General features: G+C 42.0%; 1 protein-coding gene across 1 annotated transcript; it reads left to right on the forward strand.

The window, feature by feature from the left end:
- Positions 1 to 9,564: 9,564 nt before the first annotated feature.
- lamc2 (laminin, gamma 2) lies at positions 9,565 to 23,257 on the forward strand. The gene is made up of 21 exons (XM_047589803.1): positions 9,565 to 9,779; positions 12,377 to 12,553; positions 13,140 to 13,257; positions 13,345 to 13,466; positions 14,008 to 14,139; positions 14,248 to 14,437; positions 14,524 to 14,633; positions 15,266 to 15,658; positions 16,515 to 16,730; positions 16,812 to 16,948; positions 17,552 to 17,708; positions 18,392 to 18,597; positions 18,700 to 18,779; positions 18,885 to 19,022; positions 19,140 to 19,284; positions 19,375 to 19,524; positions 20,101 to 20,215; positions 20,347 to 20,543; positions 20,937 to 21,095; positions 21,190 to 21,289; positions 21,845 to 23,257. The coding sequence occupies exons 1-21, from the start codon at positions 9,698 to 9,700 to the stop codon at positions 22,093 to 22,095; spliced, it is 3,375 nt and encodes a 1,124-aa protein (XP_047445759.1). The 5' UTR covers positions 9,565 to 9,697; the 3' UTR covers positions 22,096 to 23,257.
- Positions 23,258 to 23,993: the final 736 nt, after the last annotated feature.

A 23,993-nucleotide genomic window follows, 5' to 3' on the forward strand; every position in this document is an offset into this window, starting at 1 on the left:
AGAGAATTAAAAATGAGCCAATGTTACAGACCAGAGAGTTAATTTGCAGGTCTACTTCGAGTCGATCTATTCAGAAGTGTTTCCATCAATGTCATGAGACTCTGTTCCAGGATTAGTTTCTATAATTCAGGTACTTGTCTCAGTCTGATCTTCACAATATGTTTGTGAAAGTGAAGCTCACTGCACCAACTGGAGACAAGGATTCACTCATATGGAATATGAGTTCATTTTGTCTAATATTTCTACTTTGGCTCCTCAGAAGAATTACCGCCTTAACATGGTGCAGAGGTTTGTGCGTCCCTGTGATCTTCGGAGCTATATTGTCCGGGACAGACAAAGCGCAATTCAAAGATTTCGATGAGACCGCACAAATTGAGCGAGGCACCCACCTGGAGTTAATTCTGGGTGGGTTTTTTTTTGATGGGGCTGGGCTGGGGTTAGGCTGAGGAGTCGTCATGGATCTGCCTTCCTGTGGGCCCACCACCTGCAGGAAATGGCACTGCGATTGGGTCGTGGCCAAGTGTGTGGGAGGTGAAGTGATACTAACTGGATATAGTTGGGCTCATCTTCGCACACCCTCTCCTTTTCTGGAGTTGCCCAGGATGAGAGGTGCCGGGCAGGTGTAGGGATCCTCATAAGTACTCAGCTGGTTGCCCCCATGCTGGGTTTCTCCCTGATGAATGAGAGGATTGCCTCCATGCAATTACAAATGGCTCTTGGGAAGTGTGCGTGTTGTCTGTGCATATTGTTAGATCCCACAGGTACAGGTAAGGCAGGTTCTGTGTTTATAAAGGTTTACGGCTTCACGTCAACACAGTATTACCCCAACTGAATTCAATGATAGCACTACTCAAGCTGTAGGCGGGGTAACTCGCCTGGCTTCCATCTGTTTTAAAAACATGGCAACCATCACAAGGCAGTATTTTTTATCCTCACTTGGCGTAAATTCAGTGAAATCCATCATAACATGTTGGAATGATCTGTTCGACAGAGGGTGTGCTGCCAGGTGTGTAAGGGATTTGGTTTTACCTGGATTGTTTTGTGCACAGACCATGCATTTTGAGCAATAATCTGTTGAAGTCTTTTGTAAAACCAATATTTTTGTACTGATGCACACGTTCCTCCTTTTGACACATGGTCTAACCCACGCGCCAACTTAGCAAAAGCAGGAAAGAGAGCTTTGGGCAGGCAGGGTTTGTGATCAGGGCCATACTAATCGTTCAGCGATGCAAACAGACAAGAAGACTGGAAGTGGGTTGTAATGCAGCTGCTTTTGTGGCAGTGTAACTCGCCTGGCTTCTAACCATCTTTAATCCTGATGTCTGCCCCGCTTCCTTACATCTTCTGGAACTGCAAGTCAGGGACACTTCTTCAGCTGGGTCTGGAGTTGAGTCCCGTCAGATGTGGTGGCTTACCCCTAATGGATCTGTGCACTTGGTACGTGCCAGGTGTTACCACCAGGCTCAAAAATGGCAACAAGGAGGGTGGCATACAGACAGATTGAGCTCAAAAGTAGTTGTTATTTAACATAACTAAATTAACTTATTTACAAATGAATGAGGTATGTAGGAAAGTAAGGTGTCAGTCATGTCAGCAGTGTGGGGTTGCGTGGTCAATGTGGTGAGGTGTATGTTGTACGGTGCAACAAACCAAACAAGAGAAGCCACAGGCGCAGGTCGACTAGTGTGACCACTGGTATTTTCTCACCCAGTGAGTGGTTATTGGATTGATGTCGCCGTCACATCGTCACTTAGGTTGGGAGCTCTTTTGCAATGGCTGGCGTGTATCCAGGTGGCTCTTTCGGCAACCTTTACAGCGGTGTATGTTGTCAACAGCACTTGGAATGGTTCTTGCCACCGGTGATGTTTCCACGTCTTCCTTTTGAAGTTCTTTATCAGCACAAAATCACAGTTGTCCAGACAGCTGTGTTAGAACCGTGTTCACAAAATGGGTTCCATTGTCTGAGGAAAGTTTTTCTGGTATACCCTATTGAGGCATAATTTCTGTCAGCAAGGCGTTGGCCACTACTGCGGCTGTTGCGTATTTTGCTGGGAAAGCTTCCACCTGTTTTAAAAACATGTCAACCATCACAAGGCAGTACTTTTTATCCTCACTTGGCGTAAATTCAGTGAAATCCATCATAACATGTTCGACAGAGGGTGTGCTGCCAGGTGTGTAAGGGATTTGGTTTTACCTGGATTGTTTTGTGCACAGATCATGCATTTTGAGCAATAATCTGTAGAAGTCTTTTGTAAACCAATATTTTTGTACTGATGCACGCGTTCCTCCTTTTGACACATGGTCTAACCCATGCGCCAACTTAGCAAAAGCAGGAAAGAGAGCTTTGGGCAGGCAGGGTTTGTGATCATGGTCATACCAATCGTTCAGCGATGCAAGAAAACAAGAAGACTGGAAGTGGGTTGTAATGCAGCTGCTTTTGTGGCAGTGTCTGCTCGTGTGTTTCCGCTAGAAACTGTTTCTTTGCCAAATGTGTGGGCCACACATTTGCATACCGTAACTTGTGATGGTAGGTTGATAGCCTCCAACAATTCTGCAACGAGGGCATGGTTAAGAATAGACTTGCCATCTGATTTCAAGAACTTTCTGTGTTTCCAAAGTGCTCCAAAATCATGAACTATGCCAAATGCATATCTGGAGTCGGTGTAAATCGTGACTGAATGTGTTTCGGCCAGTGTACATGCTCTAGTTAGTGCCACCAGCTCTGGTGCCTGGGCTGAGTAATGACAAGGGAGAGGGAAAAATTCAACAATCCCATGATCATCAACAGCAGCATAGCCGGCATGTCTGCAGCCAGTATCAGGATCCCTGAAAGCAGATCACACTGTTGTTTGTATCAACAAGTCATCCACATATTGTAATGGCACCGTCCCTGGAGTAAGTGTTAGAGAGGAGAGACTCTGAGCTAGAGCCTTGCAGATGACTGTATGTTAGTCCCTGACAGAGTCGAGTCCAAGTGTGTTTCTTCCCTTCGAACTGGAAAGCAAACCAAAACTGAGAGTGTGGATGAACAGAGACAGAGTAAAAAGCGTTTGCCAGGTCAACGACACAAAAATATTGCGTCTCAGGTGGAATTTGACCTAGTATCAGAATCAGAACCAGTCAACCTTTATTTGTCCCACAAATTTGTGAAATTACAGGAAAAGATGCAGAGTGACATGAGGAGACAGGAGGAGAAAAAGCAACCCCACACTATACTCCTGTGGGGAGTACAGTGTGGGAACATAAAAAAACACCTCAGCAACACAAGCACATAATAAGTACACTTTACAACATGAAACTCGGGACTTGCATTGGGCAGGGGGGTGAGGGGGAAGGGGTGCATGTACGGGGATGGGGGAGGGGGTTAACCAGTGCAAACAAATGGCCATCCGTTCTACAAACAAATGGCCATCCGTTCTACAGCCAACTACTGTGTATCCGCTCATCCCTGGCGGGAAAAGCGTTGAAGACAAGCAAAGATAATCCAGAAGTTGAAATACTGTAAGATCATTCAACACAGCCCTGCTAAAATTTACTACCCTCTGGACACCTTCATGGCAAAAATGTACATGTGCAAAAAACAGCCATAAAATCTTAATACCTCAATATTTCTTTATACTTTTGTTCATAAATCACTTAAACAACTTGAAACCTGCGCAAAACTACCAAATTTACAACAGTTTTCAGGATTCTAACCTTTTAAATGTCAGTCTAATGATTCCAAAAATATCAATATTTGTTTCCCCAAAAAAATGCATCATGAGAGCAGTGGTGATTTTGGCCTGGAAATTCTTGTGGGGCCATGCCAGGAAATTGTTATGATGCAGTCCAGAAATACCATAAACAGTGCCCCCACAGCAAAAACACAGCAGAAAACAAATCATCACATCAATAGAACCTCCAAACAGCAGTGTTCACAATCTCACTACATCAAATACTGCAGATCGAAACAATTTCAGAAAAGATATCAGAAAAGCTCCACAGACAGGTAAACAGCTCCATGAGGTTGTGCCCCACACACACACTCACATGCTTCACCAGTTATGCATTACACAAATCCCATTATAATTCAAACAATATCTAAACTAGATTATCAATTCCATTTAAACTTAAAATAAATTAGACTCACCAAGCCCTTTTTGACAGCTCCCGTCAACTTGTTTAAGTTTTTTGCTGAAACCACTCCTGGTTGAATGACCTAGTTTTGTCTTTTCACTCCTGAGAAATGATTAAATCCTCCGGTCAGTGTGCTCCAAAACCTTTTATCTCCAGCTTCTGCTCAGGTGATAAAGTCCTGAATCTCACACTATCCAGGTAGACAACTCATTCCTCATGCAATTAATGAATGAAACGTGAATTAGCTCCCATTAGCCACAGGTATATACAGTCAATTACGTTAGACGAGACCTGTGCAGTCCCGGCCCTTGCTTCAAATCAGCCAGTGAGAATCCTCTGGGGCCTTGAACTTTAGACCCCACTACCCAAACTGAACCGTGCGCTGTACATGCACATTCATGCACAGCAGTTCACCAGTCCTCAACACTACAGGCCAGGGACACCTGGGATGTGCCCCACCAAGCAGGAACAGAGACGTAGCATCAGGGAAAATTAACTACTCATCAACTGCTACAATTAATTCAGGGCAGTTGAATTTATTTTTAACTTGCACCGAAAACGTATAAAAGCATATAATCTTCCACTGCAGTGGCATCTGGCGGGGCCGTAACACAGACTAAATGATCACCAAATGGAAAAAAAAAAGTATTAAAAAAGAAAAAAAATTACAAAAATGGTGAGGGTGAGGGTAAGGGTGAAGATTTGGTAAACTCAGTGAAATTCAGTCCAGCTAAGCTATGCTAAGCTAATTAAATGGTATCCCTGTCCCTGTGTCTGAAATCGTTCACTCATTCCCTAACCCCTACTCCCTATGTAGGTTATCCCATTATAATTTACATAATTTATTACTAAATGTGATGATTTTGTAAACAAATATGTGTGCCGTTCATGAAATAAAGCCCCCCGTTCATCTTCTGTCTTTGTCTGGTTCAAGTTTTCTCAGACTTGTAGATTCAGTGACTGCAGGTTGTAACTTAGAGATTGTCCACATGGAGGCGGCGATGCTCAGAGAGAGATTAGAGATTCAGTTTCAGTTCAATTTTATTTATATAGCGCCAATAACAATACAAATCGTCTCAAGACGCTTCATAAAAACCAGCCTGAAAACTCCAGAGCAGCCTGAGGGAAAAACTCCCTTTTAACAGGAAGAAACCTTGAGCAGAACCAGCTCATATGGAGGAACCATCTGCTGAAGACCAGCCGGATGATGATGAGATAAAATCACTTCTCCAGTTTAATCTGAACCTTCTGGGCCTGTTGATGAGAAATTCCAGAATCCACAGGATTAATTAGTCTCTGTTTGTATGATATGGAAACTGGAATAGGTCCATCAGGGGGTCCATCGCTCTGATGGTTTTCTGGTTTTCATCACAAGGGAGGTCAGAGCCACGGGGCAAAGGTCATTCAGAGCAATGCTCTTCCATTTTTGTCAATGTCAGAGTACATTCACTGAGTAGTTAACAGTTACCACTTGACAATTTATGCTAATATTATTATTTTATTTATTTTTTATGCCAACAGTGTTTTAAAATGCTTTAAGCTAATATTAGGATTTATACATCAACTTTAATGCTAAAGTAGAGGTCCATGAGGTTACATGGTTACATGATACATGATGTTAGAGTGAAATCAGATGAGTAAAAGCAGCTTTGTGTGAAGTTATTTACTTCTTTGATTCCAAGTGATGTGGGGATTTTTTTGAGGAAGAGTGAGACACAAAACATAATCTAAAATAATTTATGTGTCTGAGGAAGTGAAGAACAGAAAAGACTATGTTGCAGCTTGTATGTTGTTAATTCTAGTAACTCTAGTAAGAATTTAACCCCTGAGATGATAAAAGAGAGGAATGGCTTCCCCTTGGCCTCCAGCAGAAAAAATACTGTTTATTTAACTCCAGATATGTATTAAATTATTCATTACCATTCATCACTGTTCCCTGATGCTGTGAAGACGTGGAAGCCAAAACACTAAGTCTGTGGCTGCAGATGATTTCACATGCAGTAAGCAGAAAATGGTCATAAATGTATAGAAATAGAGCACAAAGTAGAAAAAGTAGTAGATGAAGTTATGTCTGGCCATTAAACCAGAAAATACTCCTGGTCATTGACTTTTAATCTGATCCAGAACCACAGAAAATCAGAATAAACCAAAGAATATTTCAAACCCAGTGGTCAGAGTTCAAGTTCCCAGAGGAACATTTTAATGCTCAACGTTGCTTTTTCACAGCATGATTCTCATTTCAGCCTCATAATGTTTCCTGATCCGTTGCTCATTTGTTGCTCCTAAAGTTCACTATGAGAAATAGTGTGAGACACAAGTAATTGCTGGAGACATTAATGAGAGTAAAGGAGATACATTCCTTAGTCTCATTAATGGCTCGTTCTTTTCTCCAACTCTTTATCTGAATGGCCAACTTACAACACAAAGTATCTGTGTACTCTGTATCCGGATTGTATTTCTGTAGTTTTATCAATTAAAAACTGAAATGTTCAGTCCAAAATTTAAATTAAGCTAGCGGCTAACGGTTCTTCTCAATACAGCTACAGTATCACGTACAACAGTACAACAGTACAACATTTTCTGCATGTGGATCACGAAAAGAATCTTCTAAATGAAGACAGTCCCTCTTTGCTTCAGCATGGATAGCAGCCAAGCGCTAGAAGACAGGAAGAGGCCACTGTCTGGTACAACTGCAGATTGGTTTGTAGCCACCAACTTGAACTTGTATCTGCTACTTTATCCAGAAAGGTCTTTGCTTTCTGAAGTTGGTCACACTCAAAATAACATGTTTAGACATTTCAGTATTAACTACATTTGGAACTATATGGAATGGTCATAGATTCAGAGGTATGTTCGCCTGCCTTCAGCTTAAACACAGAAGCAAATACCCCCACGGGAGAGAGTAAAAATTGGCGGACCCCCCCTGCCCCTCTGTGGGTTGAACTGAAATTTCCCTCTAACTGGTCTAGCAGTAGCTAACAGGCTAATTCACATTTCTGGCCAATCCTGCTCCACGGTTTCGACTATGTTAGCTAGGCTAGCGAGTAGCCGCTAGTAGTAGCAAGGAGGCTACATGATGCACCTACGAAGTTTCAGGCGCAAATATTTTCATGCAAGTGTTATGAAATGAGGTTCAGTAGAGATTTGACTCATCTCTTTTAATTTGTTTCTTGCTCATGATGATCCTCAGTGTTCACTTCACTGCCCTCTTGGCATTCCGTCTGTTGAATCAGTTCGACCAATCAGAATAAAGCATGTGTGACAGACAGCGCTCTTGTCCAATTAAGTTTAGTAATGCTGACTAGCGTACAGGCTTTATAGAAATGACCCTGTGAGGTATTTTAGTCATAGTGTGTTCTTGTGATGCAAAGACACTGAGAAAAATTTGAGAATCATTTTAGAGCTTGATGGGATCTCCTTTTAGTTTAGTTTATTTCAAACATATAAAAAACAAAACAAAATAATCACGTAGGAATGTATACAAGAAACATAAATAACAGTAAAAGAGAAAATAAATAAATGAACAATAAGGGAACAAAGAAAATATTTCGTCTTCTACAAGAAGGAGTGGGAGGAAGTATAAACTTATTTTATCCCAACGCTTGTTAATAGATCAGTGATTTATGTATTATTCACTTCCTGTCAGTATGATGATAATCTTTATAGTGTATATGTATATTTACATACATGTAGGTGAATTTGTAGTTGTGTGTTCGCTCGGTAATTGCCAAAAAGTATTATTCTTGTTTTGTTCAGATTTAACAATGTTAAATTATTTCTGTCCAACCATGATTTTATTTTGTTTTATTCAGTATTGATGATTTGGGTTAAAAGTTGTAAGTCACTGCAAGAACAAGAAATAAAATCATCTTCAATACTTTTGAAACCCTGCATTTGCCATTAATATATACTATAAAAAGTTTAGGGCCCAGCACTGACCCCTGGGGGACGCCACAAGAAATGTCCAAACATGATGAACAAACATCCACCCAGTGTCACAAACTGCTTCCTGTTTGAGAAATAACTCCTTATCCAGTCCAGTGATATTCCCCTGATGCCATAGCGCTCTAATTTCTCTAATATATCATGGTTTATTTATTATGAATACCCCTACTGCGTACTGTTTTTTTTTTTTTTTTTTTTTTTTGTCTATTGACTTTGTGATTTCTTCACAACTTAGAAATAGAAGTAATATAATGTGAGATTTTATGTGCATGTTGCCCAGGAGAAAAGGCGAAAAGACAATCAGGGGACATAAGTTTGATTTCAGAATTGTCTATGAAAAATAAATGAAACATCTTTGAGAGCTTTGAAATTTTCCTCTGGGTTGTTCTCAGGTCTTTTTTTTGATTTTTTTTTTTTTTTTTTTTGCTGTGTTTACGTAACTCTCTGTTCATCTGCAGAGAGAGAAGTGAAGGAATGTGTTTTTTAAACTGAGTCTGATCAGTGAGTGTGTGTTCAGGTGTGGCGTAGGCACGGCAACCGGCCGGGCGTGGCTCAGTGTGTGTGTGTGTGTGTGTGTTAATAGGTAAAGGGAAGGTGTGTGTGAGTGTGTGTGAGTGTGTGTCTGAGGTTCAGGGTGTGTCGGCTGCCATCATATCTGCAGCCTGAGGCCACGGAAAAGAAAAGAAGGAGTCGGAGACAAAACAAATAATAAAACAACACATACTATAATCTGGACGAGAAGACTAAAGATTCTTAAAGCAAAGAAAATGAAATTATAATGGTGATGTTTTCTGCAGTGAGATGTGCTGAGAGCAGGGAGGAGAACTTTAAGAGGCTTAGAGAGGAGAACATGGTGGAAAGAAGAGGAGGAGAGATATTCTCCAAACACTGAATGATTGGATGGAGCAGGAATCATTTTACCTGGTTAATAGCACATGGATGAAGAGCAACAATGGTTTTAAAGTAGACCTACTATTTATTTCTCTTCAGTCTCATAGACTTCAGATTCTAGGACTCCTTCAGTCCTGAGTCAGGAGCTAAATGAGAGGATCCTCACAGTGTTCAGGACTCTGGGACCTGGTCTGCAGCTCTAACCTGTGGTGGAGAGTTTAGGTTTGACTGGAGGAATGTGGTTGGATCAAAAACAGATTTATTAGGCGAATAAATAAAAGTGTTTTCTGTTTTGTCTTCAGCTGAAAAACCTGAAAATATTAAAGACAAAGTGAAACTAAAGTGACAGCACAAACAGTGCAGCTGATTTCATTCATCAGCTTCTTTCTTAATTCGTCCACAAGCATGCAGGGCGACATGAACATGAGGAATGTCTTTATTTTGATGCTTTAAATGCAGATTCACTGACTTCCTGTCCTCAGACGAGGGATTTTCAGCCCCTCGGTCCCGTGTTTGTGAGCTGAAAATGTTAATGTGTAAGTCCAGAACAACGCCCTGCTCTGTCTCAGTCATATCCTCTGACTGAGCGCGCTCAGTGAATCACCCCTGAGCCAGCGTGGCCAATATGTTGCAGCGAGTCCAGACCTGCAGAAGCAGAGGAGCCTTTTAAAAGGCTTCACGCCGACGACCTGGACCACATTATTTTCCTGTGCAGCAGCTCAGAGCTTCAGCTCAGGATTCAAACATGAGGAGCTTCTGCTGGATTTCACTGTGTGGACTTTTGACGGCGCTCTGTGGCGTCCAGGCCACCTACTACACCTACTACTGTGAGTCTCTTCTTCTTTGGTTGTTTTCACCCGGAGCATCTTTCAGCTCCGTCACAGAAAATCTGAGACAAACTCACCTGGAGTTGTTGTGTTTCTAGAAGACGTTTCCTCCGAGGGTTCAGCTCTAAGTGACTGGTGGGGGGTTTGGTCACATGACTAGATCATGACCTGAACCTTCAATGAAATGTTTTAAAGAGTCCAGATGTCTTTGTTTCAGCTTGTCCCTTCATTTTTATCTTGACCTGAACCTCTGAGAAGCTTTCAACTATCTGAAGAACTAAACAGCCGCTTGTTTTATCTTTAAATTAAAGTAAATCTTGTAGGTTTAAATTTTAATTTGATTTAATTATTTCTAAGAAGCTGCTGTGTTATAACTGATAATATAACACTCTGAGCTCTGATATCTGCAGCTTTCTGTTTGATCTCCTGCCTCTGTAACAAAGTCCGATCGTATCTCGTCTTTACTGAGATAAACAAGCAGGACATAAGGAGGAATCATTTTATTCATTTTATTCTCACTGACGTGCAGCAGTTCTTGAATCTGTTTTACATTAACGTGTCTCATTAACAGCGTCGATGTGGATTTCATTACCTATTAATGTTCTATTTCTTTAACTGTTTCTTTGACCAGAGTTCATGTAAATGAAGGAAAGATATAAATGAATGAGCAGAATAAACAAGAAGAGGCAGAGACGGGTGAGGCTGCCTCACCTCTGAGGTGGGAGGAGTGAGGCGTCTCCCCCCTCAGGGAGAGAAGTTATTACCCGTTGGTTTTAATGATATTTGGTTTTACACGCTGACGGCGCACAGCCTGAAGAACACTAAGGAAAACCTGCTGTGTGGTTCAGACGTTCATGCATCATCTCCATGAACTCACCTGGTCTTTAAGACATGAGACATACTTTATTTATTCCACGTAGAGGACGTGTCCTTGTCCCAGTAGCACGGAATTAGACAAGAGACAAGAATAAAGAAACAGTAATGAATTTGAAACAGTATACAAAACAATAACAGGACAAATATATAATATAATATAATATAATATAATATAATATAATATAATATAATATAATATAATATAATGTTCTTATGTTAACATTTCTTAACACGCTACAAATGTCTCTTTCTTTTTTTTTATCTTGAGTTTTTAATTAAAGCTTATATTAGGATCTTCATTCTGTTTATATAATAAAATACTTTGTAATGCTAATGATACTATTATATTTTGCGCTAGTTTTAATGCTAAAGTATTTTTCATTACTTATGCTATAGCTTAGGCTACACTGGTGTTTTTAATGTTGATGGGAGTGAAACACCACTTTTTATGTTTTTATGTTAATTAAATGTTTAATTGAGGAAAAATGTTCACATCCAAACAAGTTACTAGTATTTTAATTAAAGCAGCTCCTCCTGTCTGCTCAGCATTTAACCAGTAACATGTGATTAATATAAAAATGTGCATTTTCTCGTTTCCAAGCAGTCGTTTTGTAGTTTTCTTCTTTTTCTTTGCTGTTGTAGAAAGGTCTGTTTTTATTTGACATATGCATTAAACTTCATTTACTTTCCCAAATATACATATGAAACAGGTTTGACTTCAGTTAAGCCGTTTTAAAACCTTTTTAAGTCGGGGATCAACATTTCACGCGAGGCGTTTCAGCGGCTGTGATGGAAGGGAAACTGTCTCTGGGTGTGTCTGTTGTTATTCGTTCCCTCGGGGCAAAAGAAAAGTTATGAAACTCTGTCTGATTAGAGACACGACACCTGAACTCATGGCTCCAGGTGAACATTAACTGAGTCACGTTTTTATCAGCTGCTGGTTCACGCGGAATCAGAACCTCACCCTCCTCCCATGAGTCAGAGCCGAGCACTAATCCAAACATTTCTAAATCTCTTTTTATCATTTTGAAGAAAAGGGAATCATCTCTCCAGGTGAAGCTGTTGTTATAGTAATAATATGCTATTATATATTGGTTTCCAACTGAAACTATCAAAATAAGAGTTGTCCTCAAAGTTTCTATTTAAAAATAAATAAATAAAAAGTGTAAGTTTGGGGTTAATGTGTTAAAAACTAATGTATAAGATCAGCTAAATGTTTTAAAGATCAGATTCATGTTCCCCAGAGGATGAACCTTCAACATCTGAAAGTCCTGAGGATGTTTCCTCTGACGTCAACTTTGAGGTTGATCCACATTTATAAGAAATAATAACATTTTAATGGAAATAACTGCATCCCAACGGCCCAGAGGATGAACCGTATACATATGTCCACATATTTTCTGTGTCGTAGCTTTTACAGCCCTCAGAATCTGACATTAAATGTCTCTTGCAACCAACACAAACCAGTAGAACTACCATAAAATGACTTTATTTACTCAATAATACATTCATACTCAACCACACACATTGTGTAGCAAGTGCACAAATTGTAATTTTTTTTGTATTTCTGTATTTGTATATTTTATATATATTAATGTTGTTATTACTGTTTATTTCGTTTAATTAAACATCAGATTCCCTGTAGACCTCTAGGAGTAGATTCCTCCCCCCAGCCTCTTGGGGGCGCTAGCCACTAACTGACCTCCTGTTTCCTCCTGCAGCGACCCTGCGCTGCGACTGTAACGGCAGGTCTCGGTACTGCCTGCGGGACTCCCTGGGTCTGCACTGCCTGGACTGCCAGGGAAACACTGAGGGGCGCCACTGCGAACGCTGCAAGGACGGCTTCTTCCTGGAGGGGGCGGGGCCCAGCTGCACACCATGTCGCTGCAACCCCACAGGTGAGACCTTACCTGCCTGCCTTACCTGAGGACACCAACACTCTATTCTCACATGGATTAGTTTCTCTGGGACCTCTGGTAACCTGTAGTAAAGTCGGACGTCGTCTGTGATCCGATGTGAATCGTCTGTGATTAGTAAAGTAAAAAAACATTTTATTAAACCATTATAATTTGTAAACTAACTAAAGCTGTCAGAACAGAAAGTGTAAATCATACTCTGACCTGCAGCAGAGACACAACTATGGACATGAGAGGAATGATTTACATTTGATTTATTGAGCATCCGTCATGATTGTGGATCAGGTTCATTCTTCATTTCATTTATTTCGCACATAATAAAGCACAACAGCAATAATAATGGAAGTACAGTAACAATAAGCAACTGAATTAAAAAAGAAATCAAGAAAAAAAAGCGACAAAACAAAAAGTGACATTACCAGAAATAGGGTTCAGGTCATTTATGTAATTTGTGTGAGATCACAGACGACCTCTGACATTATTACAGATTAAAACTAGTCCGTGTGAGAATAGAGTCTAAAGAAGAAGCTCTGTTACATGTGAGTGACTGTCGATGTTTTACCTCCAGGTTCTGTCAGGCCGTCCTGTGACAGCAGGGGGCGCTGCACCTGTAAAGACGGTGTCTCCGGAGACAAATGTGACCGATGTCCTGAAGGACCCATCGGTCCCAACGGCTGCCCCTCCAGGTGAGAAATAATCCCACGTTACATCCAGGAAGTAGAATAATGTGAGATGGACGGATGAACAGATGGACTAACTTCTCGTGTTTTCAGTCGTCAGACCAGAGAGGATTCTGGGAGTTTGAGTACCCCATGTTTCTGTTATGGCCACAGCAGCCAGTGTTCAGCTCAGTCCGGTTTCTCCATCCACAACATCACCTCCACCTTCACCCACGGTAACCTCTCATCTCTTTCTTCACAATAAAAGCCCCAGAGTGGGCTGTGTTTCACAATAAAGTCCTGTTGACATGGGATTAGTTTTACCTGGGACCTCCTGTGATTCAGATGTTACCCCCTACGTGTAACCCTAGTAAGGGTTAGGGTTAGGGTTACTAGGGTCAGTAGGGTCAGTAGAGTTAGTCGGGTTAGTAGGGTCAGTGTTAGTAGGGTCAGTAGGGTCAGTAGGGTTAGTAGGGTTAGCAGGGTCTGTGTTAGTAGGGTCAGTAGGGTTAGTAGGGTTAGTAGGGTTAGCAGGGTCTGTGTTAGTAGGGTTAGTAGAGTTAGTAGGGTCAGTAGGGTTAGCATTAGTAGGGTTCTTACAGACATGTACCATTGTCACAGGACTGAGATCACAGACGACTCCCGACATTATTACAGATTACCAGAGGTCCACATTAAACCAGTCCCAAGCAAATTCACAATAAAAGCCTCTCTCCAGTGGACTGTGTTTCACAATAAGAGCGCTGTCTTTCATAATAAGAGCGTGCTGTGTTCCAGGTAACGACGGCTGGAAGGTGGCGACGGCGAGGGGTGTGGCTCCAGACCACGTTAACTTCCGGTGGTCCCCCAAACACCAGGACCTGGAGGTCATCTCCAGAAACAGTCTTCCTGTTTACCTGTACGCCCCAGGTGAGACAAACCCCACCCCCCCTCACGCCTCATGGCTCCTCCTTCCTTCATTCTCTTCCCTTTATCGTTATTTCTCAATCCTCCTAACTCCTCCCTCTCTCCTCCCAGACTCCTTCCTAGGGAACCAGCTGTTGAGCTATGGTCGGATCTTTTCCTTCTCATTGCGTCTGGACCGAGGCGTCCGTCATCCGTCCACCAGTGACGTCGTCCTGGAAGGAGGAGGTTTGTCCGTCTCGTCGTCTCTAGGCGACCTGAGGTCCATCGTCCCGTGTGGACAGAAGATCAGATACAGCTTCAGGTGAGTCCGGTTTCAAACTGAGATCAGATCTAAGATCGAGACGTGATGAACCAAACTAATCCTGTCTCCTTTGTCTTATTGACCAGACTGGACGAGCGTCCTGGTGTCTGGAGGCCTCATCTCTCCTCCTTCCAGTTCCAGACTCTCCTCCAGAACCTCAGCGCCATCAAAATCCGAGCAACATTTGGTGAAAGTGGTGAGTTTTATGTGTTTACTCCTTCAGCTGATTCTTCAGGAACAAGATGAAACACTGGGAGTGGATTCAGTGACATGTTGTCTCCTCTCTTTTCCTCTTAGTCTCTTTTGATTAAATGTTTTCCTCTTTGGAGACATGATGATGATTCTCTTTTTGTTCTTAAATACAAATACAAAGTATTTGTTACGTTACTTGTAATGTGGATGTTTCGTGTTTTCTTTCTCTTTTCTTTCTTTTCTCTCTGTTTCCTTCTCTTAAACCATCTTTCACCTCCGTGTTAATGTCTAAAGTCTCTTTAGTATTTGTGACATTTTCTGTTTGTCTGTTTGCTTCATGTCTCATAATCTCTAACATCAGGACCGAAAGTTGATTTGCATCATTTTATTCAGTCCATGTGAGACATTTCTCCATCCCTTCTCTTTCTCTTTTTCATGTTTTTTCCTTCCGTCTTTCTCCTCTCTGTCGATGTTTTAAGTTTAGAGACATTCTCTTTAGTAGTTCTGACATTTTCTGTTTGTCCTTAATCTTCTTTAGCTCCTTCGTCTTATTTAACTCTTTATGGAGTTTATTTAACCTGGATGTAGGGAAATAAACCAGTAAGTTGACCTGTTTTGTTTGTCCTGCCTCTTCAGGACGCGGTTACCTTGACAACGTGGTGCTGACCTCAGCGAGGCGTGGCGACGGTGTCCCGGCCTGTTGGGTCCAGACGTGCGTCTGTCCTCGGGGACACGAGGGCCAGTTCTGTGAACGCTGCTCGGCCGGGTTCAGACGCAGCGTCCCGGCGGACGGGGCCTTCGCCTCCTGCGTCCCATGCAGCTGCAGAGGAGGAAGCTGCGACCCTCAGACCGGAGACTGCTACTCGTCCGACGACACACAGGGACAGAGGACCTGCACGGAGGGGTTCTACTCCGACCCCCGGAGGCCGGACACCTGTGTCAGGTGTCCATGTCCACAGGGAGTGTCCTGCTCTCTGGACGCTGGGTCGCTTGAGCCTCGGTGTGAACGATGTCCTCCAGGAAGCAGCGGTGAGTCCAGGACGAGCTCCAGAGACAAGACAACTTCAGTTTTTAATTTAGAAGCTGCATCAATGTGACACAAACAAACCAGATCAATTAAATTTTTATTTTCATAGCGTTAATAACAATACGAAGTGTCTCAAGACGCTTTACAAAATACGGCCTGAAACCTCCAGAGGAGCATGAAGGAAGGAATATAAGAGGTAGCCAGGGTCCAAACAGAGACGAGAAAAGACAGCAGGAGTCAGAGAGTTTAGAGATAAAAGACACAGAGTGATGTTAAATACAGACACTAAAACCAACTAAAACCATGACACGGAGAGTTTAGACGTCTCCTTCTAACTCAGTGTTTCTCAGTTCTGGTCCTCGGGACTCACTGCCCTGCATGTTTGTGATGTTTCCCTCCTCCAACACACCTGATCCAAATGAATGGCTCCTCATCAGGCCACAGCAGAGCTTGATGACCAGCTGATCACTGTTCTAACTAGACATGAAGCCAAAGAGCGACCAGCAAAGAATTAATTCATTCTGATGTTTCATTCCGTTCATTTTATTAGTTCCTGCTCAGTTTTCATCTCTTTGGGGACTGCCTCTGTCTGTCCTGTCTCTGCTGTTTCTGGGACATTATTGGTGTTTAATGTCTCTTTTAATCATTCATTTGCGTTTTTGATGTTGATTGATTCTGCGTCTGTTCCTGGATGACCCTACTAACCATTGGATTTTTCAAATTCCACATCTTTGAAGGATTTGTTTTTTAAGTCTTTAAGGACGTTCTAATTTCATTGTGTTTTGTTTGTGAGTTGAAAACCTTCTGTAGTTCGACAGGTTGATAATTAATGAACTAAAACATGTGCTCTGTGCTCAGGTCTTCTCTGTGACGTCTGTCAGGAAGGTTTTTATTCCGACCCGTCCGGAGGCTGCCGGCCCTGCCAGTGTAACGGCCACATCGACGTCAGCGTGGCCGGAAGCTGCGACGCCACCAGCGGAAAATGTCTGAAATGTCTGAACAACACAAAGGGTTGGAGCTGTGAGGACTGTGTGAGAGGTTTCTACCACAGCAGAGCCACTGACGCATGCAAATGTAAGAATCAACCAAACCTGTCCCACACTCTGCTTTTCCATGGAGAATAAAGTGTTAAAAAGACGTCTTTTCTCCGAGCAGCTTGTAGCTGTGACCTCCAGGGATCTGAGTCCGAACAGTGTGATGACGCCGGTCAGTGTCGGTGCAGGCCGGGCTTCGAGGGTCTGAGGTGTCAACGGTCCAACTGTCCCGCCTGTTTCAGCCCCATCAAAGCCAAGGTACGACCACGAAGACTGAAAGTTATCCAGCACAGCAGAGTTGAGTTTGTGCAGCGCCCCCTGCTGTGTAGACGTAGGCATCCACGTTCTTCTCTATAGTATGTTGGTCATGAAGCTAAACTCAACTCTGTGTCCAGATTCTAGAGTTTGTTGAGGTCTTTAGGTCACAGTAAAAGTCCATATGATCTTTTTGTCTCCTCTGGTGTCCTTGTTGTTACAACCCTGAGTTGCTGAGATCTCTAAGTTGCCAAAGACAGCAACAACACAACCAACAATTCAACAGTCAAAATGTTGGAACAAATACAACATTTTTTTTATTTATTTTTTTATTTCTACAACTAAAACTGTGAAACCCTGGAGATGTCCGTGTGTATTTCAGTCATGCCTCCTGAGTTGACTGATTATTGAGGTTTAATACTTTAAGAAGTAGCTGATTCACTCTCAGCCTCGCGGCTAAGGCATCCAAACTACCTAGACTTGGTTCAGCAGAGCTAGTTATTATTAGTCCTGGTCATCAGCCACTGCTGTTACACATGAAGCGCTCCTGTCTTCCTGTCTTGTCATGACTTCCTGGTGTAAACTAGTCTAAACATGTTGTTTCAGATGGATTTATTCTCCGCCAAGCTGAAGGAGCTGGAGTCGCTTTTCTCAGACATGGACGGAGGTTTGACACCAGCCAACGGCGCTGAGATGGAGGTTGCCCTGAGAGCCATGGAGGACCTGGTGGACAACCTGCAGGACAACACCAAGCAGCTCACAGGTGAGATGATACTTCATCCACACCTCCACGTTTACATTTAGTCATTAGGACTGGAGACCTTAACGTATTCGCAATCAATTCTCAATTTCTGTTGAATAAAAACCTGAAAATGACGACTATTCTGTCAAGACAAACCATCCTCCTGTTACATGGTTTTTACTTCTGTAAAACTGAACAATACAGATCAAATACATTTTCTTACGTACAATACATAAACGTACATAAAATAATGATATCTTAAACATATGTAGAAACACTTATTCCATTTTTCAAACAATACGCACAGACAAATCTATGAGGCTGAAAAATAAAAAGAACTGCACACTGCAGGCTGCCAGGTTTGAACTGCAGTACAAGGAGAAGGGACAAAGAAACTTAAGCGAAACTTAAAGAAGTAACCAGTACCAAAAAAATCACCAGTAGGTGGCAACCAAGGCCGGATCAGCACAATGACACTTGAGAACAACGAGATAAAATGATTCTTGTTTTTGCTTATTCTTTAAAGAAAATACCTCTGATTTGCATTACATAGCAGCATTTAATGGAAATATGTAGAACTGCAGTTAATAAACTCATACAAAGACAGAAATAGTTGAAATCATTTACAGTGGAGAAACTATCCCTTCAATGAAACTAAAAAAATAAAGTTTTATGTTGACAATGTTGCACTGTGTGTCCAATAGAGTTGGAAGTGGAACTGCAGCGACGCCTGTCGTCCATCAGCAGTAGCCAGCTAGAGCACGACCAGGACATCCAGATCATTGCAGACACCACCACCAACATCAAACAACAACAGCAGATGTACAAGACAAAGGTGGCAGAGGTCCAGGGGCTGATGGAGGAGATGAAATTCAAACTGCAGGATGCCAAAACCAAACTACAATCAGCTGTAAGACTTCACACTGATGGATATGTAAACATCTGGAATTAATTTTTGACTTTTTCGACTGAAAAGTGTCTAAATCAGAGTTTTTCTGACCCGTGTTTTCAGGAGGTTCCAGTTGGAGATGCTCCTCAGGGTTCAGACGACTTTTCTTCTCTGGTGAAAACGGCTACAAGTCTGGCTGACGAGTAAGTCCATCGACCTGATTTCAGACACCTCCGTCCTCTTCTTCTGCAGACTGATGCGTCTTCACCATCGTCCCCGGTATTCATTTCTTTTCTTCCGCCTTTCAGACACAAGACGGATTCAGATGCTGTGCAGCAAACCGCCAATGAGGCACTGGCCGACTCGAAGGAGAGTTTGACTCTCATCAGATCCCTCATGAACCGAGAGAACAAAGTCAAGGAACTGATCGGAGATCTGAAGAACATGTGAGTAGCTTCAGCACGTCCAACATTCGCAGGCGTTTCAAATGATTCTGATGCGCTACCGTGAGTTCATTGGTTGAAAGTGCGGTGTTGGCTCATAAACCGCTTTACTGTGTCCAGGTACGATCAGGCCTCAGCTGAGGTGAAGACCATGGAGAAACAGGCGACACGTCTGAGTGATGAGGCCAGAGATGAAAGCAAAATGTCCAACAGCTTGTTGACTGAGATCGCGGCCATGGAACGAAATCTTCCTTCATCCCTGGAGGTAACGGTCCTGATGTTAGAGGTGATTATTCTTGAACATGATTCAACGGTTCAGGGAGTCTAACCTCACATGTTGTGCCTTGATGTTCAGGAGGAGATGGACAACATGGTTTCCAGGCTGGCTCTAGTGAAGAAGGCGGCAGACAAGGACATCTCAGACTTTAAGGATCTGCAGGACGGCATGCAGCAAGAAAAACTGGATACAGAGGACAAGCTGGCGAAGGGCAAAGCTGCCCAGCAGGTACAGAAGCATTGGAGGACATTTTAACCCTCCAGGAACCATATGTGGTAACGTGGTTCCTGGTTCCTCTCAGTGAGGTTTAGTGTCATGTGGTTTTCATTGAGCCAATCAGAGAAGATCCAGGAAACATTGTCAGGTCTAATCAGGGTCTAATGTGGTCTACAAGGTCCCCCTCTGATCTGGTTTATTAGGAACCATGAAGAAGAACAAGTGTCCTAATGTTTCTAATGTGATGATGTTGATGATGTTCTAATGTGACAAATACATGTTTACATTAGTTTAAGGACCAGAAACCAGATATGAGACCAGAACCAGATATGAGACCAGGAACCAGATATGAGACATTCATTCAACTGGATTTAATCTAGTTTTCTTATGTCCTACAATGATCCTTGGGTTGAAATTTGTAATGTCCTATGAAGGGTTAATCAAACTCTGGTTCACTGGTGTCTAAAACCAACCAGTAAACTCGGAGCTAGCGGATGAGCTAGTCATCGGCAGAGACACTGGTTTGATTTTCACAAGACATCCAATAGAACTCGTCTTTATCGTGTGCTATAACCCTCCTGTCTGCAGGTTTACGACAAGCTGGTGGACAGAGTCAACGCTGCCAAGGATGACACTGAGGACGCCCTTAATCGGATCAAGGGCAACATCAACGGGCTCGAAGACACTCTCAGCACCCTGAAAGGTAAATTAATCAGATCAAATCAAATCAGGGAGCAGCTTGGTGGGTTCGGGTGTTTGCTAAAGGCCCACGAACATGGAGGGGTAGAAACCAGTCACATCCCCAGACTAAATGTGACTCTTCTTCACCCGCAGACTTCGACCAGCGGATCAGCAACAGTGAAGCTCTGGCTAAAGCCGCCAACGAGGGTCTCCCCCGCATCAACGCCACCATCCAGCAGGCTGTTAGCAACAACGAAGCGACCAACTCAGCCCTGGGAGACGTATCCAAAGACTTCGACAGTGCCCTGGAAACCATCGGCAATCTGGAGGGCCTGGTCAACACTTTGGAGGTAATAAACGCAAGACACCGTTAGCTTAGCTTAGCATCATCTAAAGCCCAAATTAAATCAAAAATAGTTTGACAGAGGAAAGGAGCATCTTGATGAGGTTAAATAAGATAAGCTGTAGATGTTTACATCCAGACACCAAACAGCTTGAGGGTCAATGCTTCTAGTTTCTACTTTTATTGAAGATCTTCTGGAAATGTGTTGTTATTGTTTGTGTTTATGCAGATATTGTCCTTTATTCATTGCACAGTTTAAGTCTGATACGAGTCTGATATGAGTTATAATTCAGACTTTTTAGCTACTCCTTCCAAGATCAGCATTAAACTTTCAGAATGTTACACAACACACTACAGCAACCTGATCTCTGCTGTAACTTGTTTTTTCTTCTTTCTTCAGGGAACATTTGCATCATTGCCGCCTCATTCTGGTTTGGTGAAACAAGCCAACAGGCTGAACGGGGAATCTCTGGCCTTGAAGACAAAGGCGGACACGATGAACCAAGACCTGGCGGCTGAGGTGGAAGACGCCAATAATCTGGCGGCTGAAGCTAAGGAGGTAAACTGTCCACATAGAGAGACGAGTCAGGATAAGACGAGCTGATTAAGATGGACGCCAACTAAAGACTGTGATGTATGTTTTGTCTCTGCAGGTATCTGATGGAGCGGCAGCAGCTTTTGACAACGCCAGAAACACCGGCAACGCTGTCAGACAAACACTGAGAAAAATCAACAATATGCTGGCTAACATGAGTAAGTGTCTGGTTTTCATTATTAGAGATGGGACAACTCTGTTGAGACATGTACCGAATCTTCATGATCACATGACCGATGACATGTGGGGCATCAAACGTCACAATGAAACACCGACTGATTCGAATCCTTTGATTATAAGAAAACACTGATGTTGATAAATGTGATCTCACCTGACCCATGTTTCAAGTAGTAGGTAGTAACAGGGGAACATATTCAAATGTTTTACTAGTAAATTTAAAAATGTTGTTACACTTTCAAGTGGACAATGAGTCAGAATGAAGACACAGCTGCTTAAGACTGACTTTGTTTTTGTTTTGTTATTTGTTGGAACTGGAATCAACTTGGTGTGTTAAATGTTTGGAAGTACATGGCTGCTATAGTTGCAGACGACCACTAGATGTCACTGGTGGTGTTTGTCTTTATTTGGTACAATCGGGGAGAAGCCCCAAAAGCTTCACAGGGGTTCATCCGCCCATCTCTAGTTTTTCTATTTGTTAAAATACCTAGAATGTGTTCCCTCACCCCGTCTGTCCTCCGTCTCTTTCCTCTCAGACCAGTCAAGTATTGATGAAACGCAGCTGAAGCGGCTGGAGGACTCCCTGGCCAGATCTCAGGGGGAGGTGGAGGGCCTGCTGAGGCCTCGGCTCCGGGACATGGAGGAGCAGGAGGCCGCCCACCGCCGCCAGCTGGACCAGATCAACCTGGACATCGACACCATCTTAGCGGACATCGCTAACCTGGAGGACATCCTGGAGGTCGTCCCCAAGAACAAATGCTTCAACACGCAGGTGGAGAAGGCCTGAGGGCCTCATGAACACGCTAACACTCATTAACATGCTAACACAGAGGCTCATTAGCCTTCTGAGACTTGTTAGGTTAAAGAAATTAAGATTTGTTAAGACTTGACCTGACACACTCTGTACCTGCTGACACCTGATCAGTAGTGGTGTGTGATACCGCTAGATTTGGACTGATCCAATACCAAGTAAATACAAAGCCAGTATCGCCAATACCGATACTGATGTCGATACATTTTAATAATTAAGGTGGACGCATCATCAGTCTTAATCTGAATGAATTTTCATGACCTTTTTTTTGTGATTTGACTTTTGGATTATTAATCAGTCAGAATCAAGTACAGAATTTGGGCAAAGTTTATAAGTAAATAGAAAATAATTTATTATCACAAAAGTTTTTGTTCAGAAACAACACAAATCTATCACATGAGAACAAAGCTCTTGTTTCATTGCACTTCTTTATGTTTTTTGTTTAAATAAAGTCTAAAAATTGTCACAAGAGAGAAACTGAATTTTAAGTATCGATCTCATTCCACGGTATCGATCAGTATAGATTCCAATGTTGGTATCGACATTGTTGATATTTGGGTCTGCCCACCACTACTGATTAGACTTGTTACCTTAACAACACTGGATAACCTCCTGAGCCTTATTAACCAAATAAAACCTGATGGCACTTATTAATCTCCTGGGACTCGTTAACCTGCTGAAACCTCTTAGCTTAATGAGACTCGTTAATGTCCTGAGACCTGCGAACTGGACCAGATTTGTTGGTCTGATAAGACTCGTTAACTGCATATTGACACCACTATGAACTTGTGTTTTTTGTTTGTTTGTTTGTTTTTTTTTTAACACAGAGAAAACGTCCTCATGTAAAATCACCACTTTTTACCAAAAACATCCTCTAATTTAAACCTTAATCTGTTTTAATGATATTTTTTCCTAATTAACAGATCAATTAAGGATAAATTAAGGGACTGCTGTTTGGTGTTGTTTCTATATCTATCTATATTTAGTGATGTGTTTGAATGTAACAGTATTTATAACTGAATATACACGATCAGGGTTTTTTTTTTCGTACATTTTAAATGTTAGTGTTTTTATTTGTTTATTTGTCATTGTGTCTAATTATCCTGACTCTAATAAAAACTGCAGCACTTTCCTCTGATTCACCACCAAGTTTCTATTCTTCAACTCTGACAATATTTAATAATATGAAACTGATGTTCTGATACTTGAGTTCATTACTGTAAGTTTCTTTTTTTAATAAAAGCACCACTTATTCTTTTTAATACGCGCTAATAGGCTTTGTTCAACCACACACACCAATAACTCCGAAATAAAATATTCAGGTATTTGTGTTTTTATCAAAATATCAATCATTTAAATCCTGATCGTGTTTTATAAATAGAAGATGGAAAAGACTCATTTAAATTACATCATCATTCTAGTAGTTTATTGAAACAGATTGTTCCTGATTTGCTAATTAAATCTAAAGTTGAGTGAATAAAGTAGAAGATTTCCTTAAATTGACCAGAAACTGATTGGAATCTGGTCTGAACAACTGCGCTTCATCCACTTGAAAAAAGAGAAAAACATAATATTTTCTAAATGATCTTATGAACCAGTGAAAACTGGTTTGTGAGGAAAGGCTGGTTCCAGCTATTCTGACCCAGCCGGGGAAACTTTCAGGTCAGCAACTATGAGAAGAACTCGGTTCTGGTTTCTTAAGTTCTAGTGAGTAAAATGAATTCTACTTAAATGTTTTATGTATATTTTCATTATTTTATTGGGTCGACATTGATGCCTCTGCTGGATTTGACGTATGTGGTGAGTGAGAGGAGACTTTTTGAACTGTTCTGACTGAGTTTCTTGCTCTAGTTAAGACATTCACGTTGCAATAT

The sequence above is a fragment of the Mugil cephalus genome, chromosome 7, assembly GCF_022458985.1.
Source record: "Mugil cephalus isolate CIBA_MC_2020 chromosome 7, CIBA_Mcephalus_1.1, whole genome shotgun sequence".
In the NCBI taxonomy this organism is placed as follows: domain Eukaryota; kingdom Metazoa; phylum Chordata; class Actinopteri; order Mugiliformes; family Mugilidae; genus Mugil; species Mugil cephalus.

Bases quoted from the DNA above. Each gene is read 5' to 3' on its own strand.
- lamc2 (XM_047589803.1), top strand. From the start codon at position 9,698: ATGAGGAGCTTCTGCTGGATTTCACTGTGTGGACTTTTGACGGCGCTC. The intron at 16,731-16,811 runs GTAAGAATCAAC...TTCTCCGAGCAG, and splicing joins AGCCACTGACGCATGCAAAT to CTTGTAGCTGTGACCTCCAG. The intron at 20,544-20,936 runs GTAATAAACGCA...TTCTTTCTTCAG, and splicing joins GCCTGGTCAACACTTTGGAG to GGAACATTTGCATCATTGCC.